Below are 13,701 nucleotides of genomic sequence, written 5' to 3' on the forward strand. Positions count from 1 at the left end.
TTTATGAATAGAAGTTAAACCTTATTTTTGATGTCAAATGTACTAATGATTGTGAAGAGTAATTTTTACGACAAACTTTAAACTATATTTAAATTTATGTTACGTTATAACATATATTATAACACAAGATCATAGTTTAGAAAAAGATTTAAAATTTAAATTTCACTGTAATATTAATTTATATTATTATTTTTTACGGAATGACATATATCCCTAAACAAAATTATAGGAAAATAAAAATCAGATAATCTGTTTATTTAACTAAGAGAAAAAGACTAGAATAGCACTAAACCAAGTTTTTGTTCCCAAAGTAGCACTCAAGGCTCAAAGTCACAAAAATAGGTTTCATTAAAGAGGTAATGTACACTTATACCCCTAGGGTTAATTAATCCAAACCTTAGGGTTTAGAGTTAAGGGGTGGGGTTTTGGAATTAGGGTTTAAAATTTTATAAATAATAAATAATAAAATAAAAAATAAAAATTTTAAAAACAGTTTCAAAAAGTATTTTTAAATTATAAAAATAAAATCTGAAAAAAAAATAAAAAAAAATTTGAAATTTTTTTTTTTTTAAAATTATAAAAATTTTGAATCTGAAAACATATAATCTGAAACTATAAAAAAAAATTTATTTTTTTTTATTTTTATTTTTTTTATTTTTCTTTATTTTTATTTATTTTAGTTTGTTTATTTAATTTTAAACCAAGGGTATTATAGATATTTTACCCTTTAATGAATGTCATTTTTGTGACTTTCTCCTTCTAGTGCTATTTTTGAGACATAAACTTCAAAAGGTGCTATTATTGACAATTGCCCAATAATCCCATATTAGTTTAATTATATTGATAAACTGAAATGGAGTAATATATAGCTAAACCCGTTTCTGTATTTAATGAATATTTTGAATAATTGATAAAATAGTCTGTAAATAAATTGTAAGAAAAATCATTTTATTTGTCGTCTGTAACAGGTTATTAGTTTGTTAAGTTTCTTGATTTTATTAAAATCCGATAGTTGAAATATGTATAATTTAACTAATATTTGTAAAAAAATTGGTTTATTAAGTTTTTCGATACCTTATAATACTGTTAAATTGATATCTCCTATAGTGCAAATATTGACCAAATAAGAGCATCTAATTCTGAATGTAGCGGTGATAATCGTCGATCTTTGTTTTCAACCTAAGAGTTATTCATTTCGAAGTTCATCTAGCCAATACCTAACCATATCCACTATAGTGTGATTCCGAAGTCGATGATCTATGTATCAAACAAATATTTTGTAAGCATAAAGCTTATGAATTCTTTGTCTGTTATGGTGGATGTGTATCATGTAAAATCTCTGAGTTAACATCAAACAAAGCATGACATTCACTTTGAACATTCCAATTAGATTCAACGGATTTCGTGTAATTTCGCTAAACAGTTTATCATTCCAGTCTATCCAGAAATACAAAATACTGTAATCCATGAATATGACTCTTTATCTAACTCCAGATTCTTTATTCCAGAACAAATAATTCAAATTAGAGTAAACACTTGATACTGAAAAAAAATTGGTGCATGAGACGCAAAATATTCTGGGCTTTTGCAGTTTGCAAACACAAATTGAGACAGTAACATAGGGGGTTGGCGTGCATCTTTCAATTGGTTTCCAACTTTGTTCATTATGTCAAAAGAGGAAGAAAATATCAAGTATATTCTTATTCAAGGTTCTAGACTCCTAGTAAATAAAATAAACATATTCATAATCATTTTATTTTGTGCACTCAGCATCCCCTATATATTAAAAAAAAGTATTACAACATATTTTTGTAGTCACATGTCATCACCACAATCATTCTTAGAATCCTTAGAAAAATATGTTGGTCCATATAAATATATAATAAGCTTTTTATTAAACTAACTATAAATTAATCATAAATGTTCTTCATTGTTTTCTTAAATAAAAATCACGGAATTACCTAATGTGGCTAAAGTATATATGATAATTAATGATTTTGAATAATAAAGATTTGATAAAAAATCAGTTTGTTCTCTATCATATTAATTCATTTTAAAATAAATTAAACAACCACATTAACTATATAATAAAAATTTAGATTTTTTCGTATATATTATATTTTGAATTTAAAAAAAAATAAAATAAATGACTAAAGTTGTTAAAAATCTCACATTGAAATTTTTGTGATCCATGGTTTAAAATTTATGTTATAACAAGATACAAATGATACAAAATTACATAAGTAGGAAGTCTCATTTGATAAATATTATATATATATTAATATTTTTTTAAAGTAAATTATATACCATATAAAATACATAAGTATTTTAATTTCGAATTTGCTTTGAATTTTTTTGATAAACATTTTGAACAATTATTGACAACTTAATATTTAGATTTTAAACTTTGCATTGAATTTTTTTAAAATTATAAATTAATAAAACTATTAAACATCCCATAATTTTTTATTGTTATCATTGATTTAAAATTTTTGTTATAAAAAAATACAGACGATCAAAAATAATATGATTATAAAATATTTTTTAACAGATGTCAATATTAAAAATGTCCTATATATCTATGTTAATATCGTTTAAGCTTAATTTTATAACATATAAAATAGAAAAAAGTGTTTGTTTGGATAAATAAAATTTATTTAAGTATTTGTACCAATTTAATTATATATGTAATAGTTACTAAATTTTTAATTATTCAATATATATATATATATTATTTCATAATATGGAAAAAAATATAATAGTTAAAAATAATTTATATCTAATATTCATTCCGCGGATCTTAACCTAGTATTCATAATTATTAAGAATAAACTTTTGCAGATGCGGAGAACCGGAGATATATGTTGTGCTCGATGCGGAAAACCGGATGAATCAATTAACCATGTATTTTTTGAATGTCCTCCGGCACGCCAAGTGTGGGCATTATCCAAGATTCCGTCATCTCCCAATATCTTTCCTATTACTTCATTATTTGCTAATATGGATCATCTTTTTTGGAGAGTCCGGCCAAAGATGGATGATCATCAGTTTGCATGGATTTTATGGTATATTTGGAAAGCTCGAAATAACAAAGTTTTTAGTAAGCTGGATATTGATCCAAGGGATACTCTTCAATTAGCTGAACTAGAATCATCACTTTGGGCAGAAGCACATGTGGGAAATGACCCAACGAGAGGGCTATTGGTACAGACCAGCGCCCCCTAGTGACACAAGGTCGATGGTGTTTCCTAGATGGTTCATGGAAAGATAAGGATACATTCTCAGGGCAAGGTTGGTATAGTACTTTACCGAGGTTTGATGGACTGTTAGGGGCAAGGAATGTAAGAGCATGTCTTTCACCCCTCCATTCGGAGGTAGAGGCATTGATTTGGGCAATGGAATGTATGAAGAATTTAAGACAGTTTCAGGTAACGTTTGCAACGGATTGTTCTCAATTGGTGAAGATGGTTTCGAAACCAGAAGAATGGCCAGCATTCGAAAGCTATCTGGAAGACATCAAGCTTCTCAAAGGAAGTTTCCTCAACTCAGATATCGTCCATGTACCTCGGACGGCGAATCTTCGGGCGGATAGTCTAGCATGCAGTGCTAGGAAACAATCGTCATTTGTCGTTCACATGGATGCGGAGTTACCGATTTGGTTTACAAAGTTATTATGAGTCTGTAAATTCTTTGCTGTCAAAAAAAAAAAAAAAAAAAAAACTTTTGCAGATAAAAAATGAACAAAAGCATATCATATGCCCACACCTATTATTATCTCATATCGTCTCTTACGGTCACAAGATCATTGCATTTCCCTCTCATATGGACCACAAATATGAAATTATGTATTCCTCCACATCCAAAATTGAAGAAGAATACTGTTTGTGTAATTACTTAGGATAGGACCAAAGGTTGTAGTTCCTTGGGCTAAGGATATGCCAACAAAAACTATGTTCGTACCCGGAGTGTGGATAAAAGGTGCTCAAGTTTTTTTATAAAACGTTGAATTGCTGCGAAGTTTCTCGGAACATCGTCTGAGTTTATCAAAAGATTTACGAAGATGGACCACGAGATTCAGGACAAGAAATATAACACTCACTAGTCACTTCTAATACTGAAAGTTTGGGACGCTCCATTCTGTTTCTACTCGTCTCCCATTGCGAGTTCAAGGGCGTAATCGTCTCTTTCCTGCAGTCATTGATACAAACTCTTAAAATCTCAATGTCAAAAGACAAATAACATTCCAAATCATTTTTGACTATTGATAATAATAAGTTTTGATCTCTTTGAGAAGATCAATTCCATAACTAGTAAACAGCCACCAATTATAATACACAACTCCCTGAGACTCTTAACAGTCTATCTATCCATCTATCTATATACACTTCAACATTAGTCTTTTTACTCGATTGTTAGTTCACCACTAGTCTTCCTACTCGTTAGTTAGATTTAGAAGATTTGTAAGAAGAAAAGGTTAAATTTTGTTTTTGCTCAGAGAACTTACAATTGGTCCACGAGCGAAGTATCTTCCAAATTGCAGCCAGTAGACCTGTGAGTTCCAATAAGATTTAGAACTGTGTCACTAGAATGAAATGAGAGAAGACAAGTATTGTTACCTCGTCCTCATCTTGTGTTTCTACTTCAAGGTCAGATGTAGGGAAACCCACACAAAGAAGTGCATACCCCTGCATTTAAAAGCCTCAGAGCTAAAGATCCACAAACAAAAAATCACTATGCTTTGTTAAGGAATTGCTATTCCACCTAAACTACGTTATACATTCTCTAAAACAAATACAATGAGATAAGCTTTGACACTGTATAATCTGAAGCGATGAAAATCAACTGGTAAAAGCTTCAAAAGAGATATTAATTACCTGAGACTTGAGTTCTGCTGATATTCCTAATGCTTGAGGCTGCCTCAGATCTCCAGATTTTACACGTACAGCACAACTAGTGCAGCAACCTGTCAACACAACAAGGGACATTCAACGACTGTAAAACTCAAACTGTAGTAGTAAAGACACATAACAAAGACCATATTGTTCACGCATGTGGGTCTAACATACTGCTGATTAAACATAAACAGGACATAGTGAAAGGGTTGAAGAGAAGAGTACCATGCCTGCAAGCAAAGGGAAGAGTAATGTTCTGAGATTCAGCTGAGTGCAATATGTACTGATCCTGCATTTAGAATACATTCTCATCTTTCAACAATACATAATCGGCAAACTCAAAGATACATACGGATCGAAAACACTCACCTCTGGAACCTCAAACTCATGAACTACTCCTCTTTGTCGATCGTGTACAGTGACCTTGTGCGTAGGCACAGCCATCGATCCTCTATCCGCTGGACTCGAAATTTCTACAGGAATTCGAAATTCACTCGACGTAGCTTGTGGACGGATGCTCCGAGAATATCGGCGATTGATCGGAGACGTCTTCAGCTTAAACGGAGTACAAAATGTACAGGGGAATGCCAGAGCCATCTTCTTGGGGGGTATTTTGATTTTTTAGCGGCTTTACGTCGAGAGGTTGAAGATAAGGTGAAAGAGTAACCATTCGCTGCAAATACTTAAACCGGAAGTGGGTTTTGGTTTGTATTCCCGGTTTATTTAAATTCTATCCTCTCTTCGGTTTAGGCTTGGATGATTAGTAGTTACACCAATGGTTACGGCCAGTTGAAGTTCTATGATGGGAGAAAAGAGTAACCATTCGCTGCATTATGTAAACCGGAAAAGGTTTTAGTTTGTATTTCCGGTTTATAAATTGAATAATTAGCTAGACCAGTGATTCACGATCAAATTTTGGCCGGCTGATGTTAAAAATTCTACAATTCGGGGAAAAAAATAAAAATTCGCTGCAATACGTAAACCGAAGGGGTTATCGTTTGTATTTCGGTTTAGCAATTGGATGATTAGTTAAACCAATGATCTACGACCAAATTTTTTGGCCGGTTGAAATCAAACGTATGAACCGGGTAAAACACGGCGTGAGTAGGATCAATATGTAAGCCAACGAAGCATCTCTACGTGGCAGCTAATTAGAAGGCTGGGAGGGAATCAACCAAGACACGTGGTGAGTTAACGATACGTGGCACATACGGGACTTATCTTGTACCGACGAGGCTATCATGCATTTCATTTAAATTAAACACTAACCAGTTTGTAGTAATGAAAAAACAAACAAGAAGTTTACCAAAAAAAAAAAATACAAACAAGAACCCTTTTATACAAACACAAAAATGCAATCGGCAAAACAGAAGCTAAGCGATTTGGCTAGTACAGCCAAAAAGAAGATGGTGATATGTCGAGCAAAAGTTGAAGAGAAGGTTCTAATTAGAGCTATAATCAATCATTTATATTAACGTATAATATGCCTAATTATTATTTGTTTGCTTAATTAAGGCGGAGAAGGCAAGGGCACGGACTAAAGAGGAGAAAAAGATAGCACACGAGCGTAGAAAGGCGAGGCAAGCAGAGGCTAAGCTGGATATGCACGTGGCTAAAGAAGCTCATGCTGAAGAGAAGCTTATGGCTAAGCAATCTCATTACCATGTTTCTCAAAGTCATGTGCCTCATCACACACCTGTGACGACTCCCCAACCAGTCGTAGGACATGGTTACGGCCATAACCATCCGGCGGCTTATCCTCCGACGGCTTATCCTACAGCTTATCCTCAGGAGCATCACCATCACCACCCCTATGGAAACGTTTAGTGACTTTCTTTTAAAGTTGAATAAGTAAGTAGGCGTTGAAGATGATGCTCTTTGTAAACGTTTATTGATATATATTTTGAGAACGTCCGGGATACCTACAAGAGGATTGACGTCAATCTTACTTTTTCTTTTGTTCATATATTAAATCGAAAGTCTATCAGGGCAGTATAAGCGATTGACCATGTGAGACCTGTCTTCTTTTGTATTAGAAGAACATAAGCTTAATGAAGATAACATGACAGACACGACAAAGAGTATTGAAGTCCTGCTAATAAACTTTGCGACATCATCGTTTTATAAATAAATCATAGTCATCTGCTCAGAATCTCAGTTATTACCTTATCCTGATGCTGATGCATCCATCTGATTTATCTTTGCTAAACCAAATTTTGTTGTACATTAAAGGTATTTATACTAGAAAATAGAAATGTACAAATTAGTGAAATTCCTATTCCAATTTAGAGTCAGACGACAACTAAACCCTGGTACCAAACCCAGTTATAAGACCATTTTAAGTGAACTTTTGTGCCAGCAAAAAAAGGAAGTCCATTTTCACAATTCTATCCATGCATTTGATGTTTTCAATCTAGAGCCAGACCTAGAAAAGAAAATGCTATAATATATTCAGCTCATGTCCTATTCTGACAGAAAGTTTGTTATATTTTTTTTTTCGTCAAATGATTTTATTGATAGCAAAGTTGTGATTGACACAAACCAACTGAAACCAATGGATACAAAACCCTTCCGTGGTTAGCTAAACCGGCAGAACATAGAGATATCTTCGGGGACTAGAGCTCACAACGGGGCAACATACAAGATTAAGAAATATTACAACCTTAACACAAGTGATTAAGCTTCCAAACTTCTAGCATAAGTCTAAACATAACAGGGAAACTGTCCGAAAGGATCTCTATGACACGTATTTAGTGAGAATGCCCTCGGCCAGACCACCGCTAAACCACCTCCTCCTAGAACTCTGAGGAAACACCTCAAGGACCCAGTAACAGAACCTTCATAATCCGGCAAGTAAAGAATCTTCCTAACACTTCCGGAAACGGCTTGATCTACGACGACCATAGAACGCCTAGGTATGAAGCGACCAACACAACAGACTCCGCTCGATCTGAACAAACAACTAGGAGCGAGGCCCACCAAATCCGGAAAACACGAACAGGCCGCAAACAGCATAAGCCGTGAACAGCAAAATAGAGGACAAGATGGAAGCTACAGCAGACTCAAAGAGGACAAACATCACCTGCAGAAAAAGACCAAGCCAGAAGCAAAGGAGACCCGCAAAACAAATGGACAAACAGATCCAGACAAGGGCTTCGAGAAAAGGCTATTGTAGCAAAACTACACCGTCAATCCACAGATCCGGAACTTTTGAAACAAAACACCAACCTGAATCTGAAAGCCTTTTCCTTTCTTTGGCAAGGGCGAATCTCCTCCCAAAACGAAAGTAAATCACACAGATGAACAAATACACAAACTTTGAACACGGTCAGAGAGTTCGAAACACAACGACACCCGTAGCTGCTCCTCTCTACTGCGTCGAGCCTCCAGAACAGACTGACTCACCGTGGAGCCACACACCCTCACGAGCAGGTGACTATACCAACAGAAACCCTCTGACCAGAGACACAGACAAGGCGGTAACAGGGCAAAGACGGATGTCGAGCAAAAGAGAGGCGATACTAGAGGAGGAGGAAGCCTCCGGCGCTGGCACGCGCGCTCACGCGCCGTCCGGACGCCGGAGCGTTATCAGATCTGCTTTTTGGTTCGAGAGAGAAAGCGTATATCGTTTTTAACCCTTCGCAGAAAGTTTGTTATATAGGTTAATAGATTGTGAGTTCGTTTTTTAGATATTTTTAGAGATGCATTGTATTTTTCTACAAAACCGTCAAATAAAAAAAATTGGGTCCACGAGTTCGGTCCACAAGCTCAGCCCTAAAGATCAGCGATCAAAAGATCAGTCTGAAAATTCAGTCCAAGTACTCTACCCATTAAACTCGGTCCAAGTATTCGGTCTAAGCACTCGATCCATTAAACTCTGTTCAGTTCACTCAACTGACTTACCGCAAAAAGGGAAGATGCTCGTATATAAAAAAGGATATGAGAGACCAAGAAAAGTACTCTGTTCAGTTCACTCAACTGACTTACTGCAAAAAGGGAAGAAGCTCGTGTATAGAAAAGGGATATCAGAGACCAAGAAATGTATGTAGACTTCGTTATAGATATCGACAGCTAGAAACTAGGGTTTCTTCTATTTTAGTTTAATCTCGCCGCTTTATACTTTTCTGGTACTCTCGCCGATTGCACATTTTTCTTTCTTGTTCACACACATTTGTAACATATCTTTCATTTGACCACTAAAACGCTTTTAAAATAACTCACAATCGAGTTTTTTTCACTTCCGTAGAGCCGACCAAACTCAGATTCAACAGTTAGCGTCTACTGTGGGGCTATACAAAGTAGCGCTAAGATCAACATGGCAGTTGACGCCGGAAGCGAACCTGCACCGGCAACAGAAGAGCATTGTCTATGTTGTTGACGAGGGCGAGCAGCCGACCTCATCCATTGTAGTACGAAAAAAAAGAGAGAATATTTAGGAAAGAGATGTCGAGGAAAACCACAGCCTCCTAGCAATCATGCAAACCCCTTCGACGGAACAAAGTACTCCACATACCACAAGTAAAGGGGCATGATACAAAAGAATGTAATCAGCTCTACAAGGCCTTAATGGTACCATTTGTCAACAGACACACAAATCCCGATCCATTAAGACAAAAACCTATCAAAAACAACAACAGCTGGAGCAAGAGTAAGGAAAAGAAGTATCAGAAGTCCTAGAACATGACGCATGACGAGTGTCCGCAAGAAAATGAAGCTCATGCTTCTCGACATTGTGATAACTCGGCACAAGAGGAAGAGAGGCCACAAATACATAGGTGTATCAAGATGATCACGACCGGACCCTCGTTCGCTTCCGAAGAAGAATCCCTATCCAACGATTTATGTGCCACGCTTAAAAGAAAGTTGGCACAGCCAACCAGTAACTCGACAACATCTGCCAACCAACGAGACACAATCACTAGTACGAAGAAGGCTGGATGCATCTGAAATTCATCACGAACTTGAGACAAAGAAGAAAAGCGCCACATCACAAAATCTCCTTGTCTCCAGTCTTCGTAAAGAGGTTTTTGCCAATATCGAGCTCTTTTACTCCAACACAGAAGATCTGAAAACGAAGCTCAACAAATCTAAGGTCAGTGACCTGAGAACGAAGCTCGACGAATCTAAGGCTAGCGACCTAAGGAAGAACCTCAGAAAATTGGAAACCGAGGACCCAAAAAAGAAGCTCGACCGGTCCAACGCCGAACATTTTAGACCAAAACTGAATTAAATCAGAACCAAGGACTTGAGTCATCCACTGAAAGTCATCATGGGTGGATCATCGCTCATGTTTTATTCAATATATTGATGAACAAAGAAAACAGATGATACATATATAGTTTTATAATTAGTTCGAAATCATAACTCTGATCTTCTTAGTTTTTTTAGTCGTTAATTTTTCTTAGATAATAGACATAGTCTTGGACGAAGTCTCTGTCTCAGGAGCTCTCATGAACACAACCTCATATGGCGTAGAGATAAATTGCAAACGCCGAATGCCATACAGGTCCGGGTGTATCCCGAGATCCGTGCAAGATCCGCTGCTCCAACAAAACACGATCTTGTAACCGCCAAGAGAATCTTCAATTTTCTGGCTCTGGAAGTAATGACTCAACGGTTTAGGACCAACTGCTACTACGTCCGCCTCAAGGATCTTTAATGGTATATTGAGAGTCCAATAGGTTGGCCGAGTAGTCACCGTGGCGTTGACGACCATCTGGATGTTGATGTGCGCTGATTCGAGAACGAACCTAATTGTAGACCCCCAGTCTGAGAATTTTACAGGAAAGTCCCTATTGGCCTCTGAAGTTTCCTGTACAACATAATGGTGCTAGGAAGTATGGAAAGAGTCAGGCCGCCACCTCCAGTGCCAACCATGTGGGATAGAATGTAGTAACTGCCGTTGAATATGATATTACCATCAATGTCGAGAACTGGATCGCCGGGGCTTGACGGTTGCAGCCAAAACAACGGTTAAGGCAAGAAGGAAGTAAAACATAGGCTCCATCCTCTTTTAAGTTTCTTGTGTAGTTGATTAGATTTGAATGTTCCTCCTTTTAATTCGCTCTCTATTTTAATAAAAACTTATTGACTTTAACATTTTATTACTCATTTGGATTCATTGAACTGCTCTGCTACCTCCATATATCTACTTTATTAAAATATAGAAGTAAAAATAAGAAATAATACTAAGACTTACAACTTAATTACAATACAATGTCACTGAAGTAATTAATAAACTTAAATCTAAATTAATTTTTTTCCTAAATCTATTCCACAACAAATTCATGATAAATATTACACTTAATGCACATTAATGCTATAAACCTTAATATGTAAAGTAGAAAACCTCTTTCCATAAATTCGTGAGTATTGTCCTCTATTAAAAAAATTTTATTACATTTTTCAAAATTTTATTGTTAATGAAATCAATTAACAATATTTTTAAAAATTAAAGGAGATGTCGTATTTTGGAATAAAAACTTAATAATGAGAACATATTTAAAAAGATCCATTTTACTTCATAATTCTAAATTTGTACCTAATTAAATTTTTCAAATAACCAATTTGACTAATCTATTAGATTGACGATATTGTATTAGATATATATATAACACTAAAATGCTATTAGAAAATTATTTTTAAATTATGTATGATATTACATATTTTCAATTGAATTTTACCTTCAATTATTTTTCTTTAGTAAGGATTTGAAATATTAGATTTGGTAATAACATGTACATTTAAGTATTAGTACTAAAAAAAATAAAAACACCTAAGATTTTTCTTATGAGACGACATCCGTGTAAGTCGCCTAGAAAAAATAAAATAAAATTTTATTTTTCAATTGCAAAACTAACCTGAGACGTCTAGATATAACAAAATATTGATTTTTTAATTTTCTATTGGACGACTTACGTGTAAATCGTGGAGGAAAAATCAAATTTCTGACACAATCCGGTCAAATGCAAAACTAAACCGTTTTCCCTAGACGACTTACATGTAAGTCGTCTAGGTTAAAAATCAATTGCAAAACTAACCTAAATGGACGACTTTCTAGAAGTCTGCCAGATGACCTCCGTGGAAGTCGATTGCGCTAATGTTTAATAAACTTTCATTTTCTTTAAAACTATAAAGAATTTTTAACTTTTTCTTGTTAATTCATGTATATTAATCAATATTTTAGCTACTGAATGAAATTTATAACTTAATTCGTGATATTTATGAGGTTACCAACATTCATGTTTATTAAATTTTCTAGCTGATCCGAGAAGACTTCCGTGGAAGTCTTCTACGCTAGTTTTTGAATAACTTGTATTTTTAAGAGTATTAAGTAACTTCAAGATATGTAAAACTCATATTTTCAAAATTATGAAAACATATTTTGAAAATTATAAAACCAAATACATTAAATCGAAAAGTTAATTAAAACCAAAATAAAATACAACGATCCCAAGACGCCAGTCCATCCACATATCCCATTACTCGTTATGCTCACCTGCAAGGAGAAGAAAGAGATGTGAGTAACAGGGGAGTCAATCAGTGATGTATGGGATACCAAACCGCAGACCACTGACTTTGTACATAGCACTACGACTATGTCGACCCGAGCTCTAGCATGAAACAAACTCAGTGTCTAATACACCACATCAAACATCCAATGCGCTGATAGTACATAGATATTCTCTACCACCCCGCATTCTCCTCTAAAAGATATACATATATAAAGCTAATGCACCGCTAGTACAAGAGTCCATCCTTGTACCCCGCAATCACCTATGCGCCGCTAGTATAAACGTCTTTGTACCCCGCAATCTCCATACAATGCGCCGATAACACAAACGTCTTTGTGTCCCGCAATCTCCACACAATGCGTTTTTAGCACAACATCTTTGTGCCCCCACAATCTCATAACAAACTTATATAAATATATATATAAATAATTATAACAATTTTTAACTCATTCAGTTCAGTCAACCGTTGAATTTTGTATTATCATATTTCCAATTTAACAAGAAAATAATAATAAACAAACAAGACTCTCAAACATACACGATCTACAGAGACTGATCATGTTTCCAAACTAGCATTTTCATAATGGTAGTACTAAACTAGCTTAGCTTGGGATTTAACGGAGTAACCCTAGTCAAACCATAATTGATTTGAAACCAACCCAAGCAAACCAAGTTCGTGAGTGATCACAAGGAACAAAAGATCTCATGTCCAAAATGGCACGGGACCGGAATGTGATCAACGGCAAGCGGCCATGGCAGTGGTCCCGTGATGTGGTTCCGTCAGTGATGCAACACGGACCAAAACACAACCAACATGACAACACAAATACGAGGAAAAGTAAATAAAAGATGAGCTCTTAGGTTCATCAATCAAGGATATAGCTTGCAAAGGCGTGCCTACAGTGTATTGAAAAAGGCATTCGCCTTAGGTCCCCGAATAATATTACATTTTCTAGGGCTTCAAAATTTAAAATAATTCTAATTTAGTTGCTTAAAGTTATTTCTAAAAAAAAACTTTTCACGAAAATCGAATAACTCAATTTCTAAATCTATATACTTTTTTTATAGGACATAATATAACATATTTACGTAATAAACTTATTCTTGTAAGTGTTAAACTTATGTATTTTGCGAAGGTGATATATCGTATTAGAAAATTGTTTTCTTTATAGTTGTATATAAATTTATTTTTAAAACTTGCCTTAGGCCTCTAAAACCCTTCGCACGGCACTGAATTAGCTTGTGACACAAGAAACAAATAAAACTGCACCCAACCTTCACGGCTTGAATCGTGA

The 13,701-nt window shown here is 35.0% G+C and overlaps 2 protein-coding genes across 2 annotated transcripts; one reads left to right on the top strand and one right to left on the bottom strand.

The window, feature by feature from the left end:
- Positions 1 to 3,968: 3,968 nt before the first annotated feature.
- Positions 3,969 to 5,549, bottom strand: LOC103833653 (ferredoxin C 2, chloroplastic). The gene is made up of 6 exons (XM_009109728.3): positions 5,262 to 5,549; positions 5,118 to 5,181; positions 4,875 to 4,963; positions 4,617 to 4,685; positions 4,505 to 4,549; positions 3,969 to 4,188 (listed from the first exon to the last, which is right to left on the bottom strand). Exons 1-6 carry the CDS (start codon positions 5,487 to 5,489, stop codon positions 4,144 to 4,146), a joined length of 540 nt encoding a protein of 179 aa, XP_009107976.1. The 5' UTR covers positions 5,490 to 5,549; the 3' UTR covers positions 3,969 to 4,143.
- Positions 5,550 to 6,155: 606 nt separating this feature from the next.
- LOC103833654 (late embryogenesis abundant protein 6) lies at positions 6,156 to 6,894 on the top strand. The gene is made up of 2 exons (XM_009109729.3): positions 6,156 to 6,331; positions 6,408 to 6,894. Exons 1-2 carry the CDS (start codon positions 6,245 to 6,247, stop codon positions 6,717 to 6,719), a joined length of 399 nt encoding a protein of 132 aa, XP_009107977.1. The 5' UTR covers positions 6,156 to 6,244; the 3' UTR covers positions 6,720 to 6,894.
- Positions 6,895 to 13,701: the final 6,807 nt, after the last annotated feature.

This window comes from Brassica rapa, chromosome A08 (genome assembly GCF_000309985.2).
Source record: "Brassica rapa cultivar Chiifu-401-42 chromosome A08, CAAS_Brap_v3.01, whole genome shotgun sequence".
Taxonomy (NCBI): Eukaryota; Viridiplantae; Streptophyta; class Magnoliopsida; order Brassicales; family Brassicaceae; genus Brassica; species Brassica rapa.

What these genes read in the sequence shown, in the direction of transcription:
- LOC103833654 (XM_009109729.3), top strand. Translation starts at nt 6,245, where the DNA reads ATGCAATCGGCAAAACAGAAGCTAAGCGATTTGGCTAGTACAGCCAAA. An exon ending in GAGCAAAAGTTGAAGAGAAG is followed by an intron (nt 6,332 to 6,407) that starts GTTCTAATTAGA and finishes TGCTTAATTAAG; the next exon opens with GCGGAGAAGGCAAGGGCACG.
- LOC103833653 (XM_009109728.3), bottom strand. Translation starts at nt 5,489, where the DNA reads ATGGCTCTGGCATTCCCCTGTACATTTTGTACTCCGTTTAAGCTGAAG. An exon ending in CAGCAGAACTCAAGTCTCAG is followed by an intron (nt 4,686 to 4,874) that starts GTAATTAATATC and finishes TTTTAAATGCAG; the next exon opens with GGGTATGCACTTCTTTGTGT. An exon ending in AAACACAAGATGAGGACGAG is followed by an intron (nt 4,550 to 4,616) that starts GTAACAATACTT and finishes TGGAACTCACAG; the next exon opens with GTCTACTGGCTGCAATTTGG.